The following is a 1830-nucleotide window of genomic DNA, read 5'->3' as shown; positions in this document are numbered from 1 at the left end:
AGATCTCAATCACCAACTGGTTGACGTCCCGAGGTACCCAGCGTTCGTAGTTTCAAGCGTGGAATCAAGTCTGGCCGATGATGTTGCGGCGGCCAAGTTTAGAGAGGAGCGACACGGGACTGAACGGCCCGAAGAGTTTTCGACGGAACGAGATCTTGCATATGATGGAAGCAGCTGATAGGTTGTCACTGACAACTTGCTAATGATCCTGCTGGCAGCAGGTCAAAGAAAAGTGATCATAGTATCGCCCAATAGCGATGTGAAGTCTGAGGTCTAGGCTGATTATAGCCGTCCATTGAGACATGCATAATGCCGATTCATCAGCTGAGAACTGTAGACCTTTTTTGAACCCATGAAGATGATTCACCATTCAGGTGCTGCAGCAGCGGCTCCTCTCCCGCTGTTCACAGTAGTAAGCGCCCGCGCTCTCCCGAAGAGTCAGTCATGGAACTTTATCGGACATCGAGAAATCTGATTATCTTTGCACGGGCTGCAGCGCCTCCCTTCCTACGGTGCCTCGTGCTCAATGACTCTTCTTCATTCCCGAGTTGACGAGGTCTTCTTCTCTAGCTGAGCGAAGTGCGATGGGTTTGATGGTTTTCTCGATCTTGACCCCCGCCGCGCATTAGCCACCCGTTCACTGTCGTGCAGCTGACTAAGGGGGAATCCTGTGCGAGGTGTTCCTTAGCCTCCTCGGAAAACTGACCCCACTGCCAGGCTTGCATACGGTATGTCCTTTTGGTATTCCTATTGTTGTGTTACTGTGATTCATCATGACAAATTTGAACATCAAGTTTCTTCAATGTCGACGCCCGGTATATTCGAGTCGTTGAAAGCGCGCCTCAAGTCGGACGAACAGTGTGTGGAGGTCAGCTGCGATGACTATGAAGTGAAGCCGACCCCAGGCATAGTGTAAGGGACTCCATCGACGAGATCCTAGTAACGCTGTTATTTGTCAGGTATCCTCCTAATCGTGCCGAAATAGGAAGAGCGTATTGGCGATATATTCACAGTCGAGCTCCTTTTGCGGTGAGTCGTGATGATTTGCCTCCCTGCTCTCCGCCATGAGTTTCATCGAGGTGTTTGGGACAGCCGCTTTGTTAGGTGGTGCCAGGTGGCCAGCCCAGTTCAGTTGGCCCAGAGAGGCCTCGCCCCACTGAGATGGATTGGTTAACCTCTTTGATTGAGGTGTACCCTTGTCGCCATTGTGCCGATAGTTTTGTTGACATTTGCTGTGAGATGCCGCCTCAGGTGAGCTCTCATTTTTATCAAATTGATATGTTCGGCCGTTGGTAGGTTTCTTCGACTGATAAATACACATTGTGGTGGTGCAAGGCTCATGATGCCGTGAACTCCGAGCTTAGCAAGCCCTTGTAAGTGGCTCTTACTTTGCAGGGCTGATATCAGTGGGAAAAGAGAACTGTCAGGTTTGGCGAGAGATGTACGGCGAAGTTTCTCCCAGCTATGCGAGAGGCAGCTAAGAGAGGCTTGACACTAGACGAGTATGATTCTTTAATAGGCAGTAAATAACTGTTTCGATAGCGGCAACAGAGTTTATCTTCACAGTGAGAGGGGGTCGCATCTGGTCCGAAGAGGTACTCCTGTGTAGACGCTAACATACCTCACTTTCAGCAAATCACAACAAAAGCAATTTGATATCATCAATCGTGACAGAGGTATAGCACTTGCTAGAACACTTGAAAGGAGTTAAGAACTATAACATGAACAAACCAGTAAAGCGAGGCCTATGAATAACTCACCTCGTCGTATTAATCTCCATAATTTACTTCAATCATCACATTGGGTGACAAGAGCACTTATCATCTATTG

General features: G+C 48.7%; 1 protein-coding gene across 1 annotated transcript; it reads left to right on the top strand.

Annotated features, from left to right (window-relative positions):
• Positions 1-395: 395 nt before the first annotated feature.
• Positions 396-1541, top strand: Pmar_PMAR025006 (FAD-linked sulfhydryl oxidase ERV2, putative). Its single transcript, XM_002765782.1, has 5 exons — positions 396-912; positions 960-1029; positions 1105-1251; positions 1297-1373; positions 1428-1541. Exons 1-5 carry the CDS (start codon positions 731-733, stop codon positions 1528-1530), a joined length of 579 nt encoding a protein of 192 aa, XP_002765828.1. The 5' UTR covers positions 396-730; the 3' UTR covers positions 1531-1541.
• Positions 1542-1830: the final 289 nt, after the last annotated feature.

This window comes from Perkinsus marinus (genome assembly GCF_000006405.1).
Source record: "Perkinsus marinus ATCC 50983 genomic scaffold scf_1104296974732, whole genome shotgun sequence".
Lineage (NCBI taxonomy): Eukaryota > Perkinsozoa > Perkinsida > Perkinsidae > Perkinsus > Perkinsus marinus.
Note: the sequence above shows the minus strand (reverse complement) of the source record. Positions and strands in the feature narration are given on the sequence as shown.

Coding starts and splice junctions, on each gene's coding strand:
- Pmar_PMAR025006 (XM_002765782.1), top strand. CDS start 731: ATGTCCTTTTGGTATTCCTATTGTTGTGTTACTGTGATTCATCATGAC. Junction 913..959: donor AAGCCGACCCCAGGCATAGT/GTAAGGGACTCC, acceptor GTTATTTGTCAG/GTATCCTCCTAATCGTGCCG. Junction 1,252..1,296: donor GCTGTGAGATGCCGCCTCAG/GTGAGCTCTCAT, acceptor GGCCGTTGGTAG/GTTTCTTCGACTGATAAATA.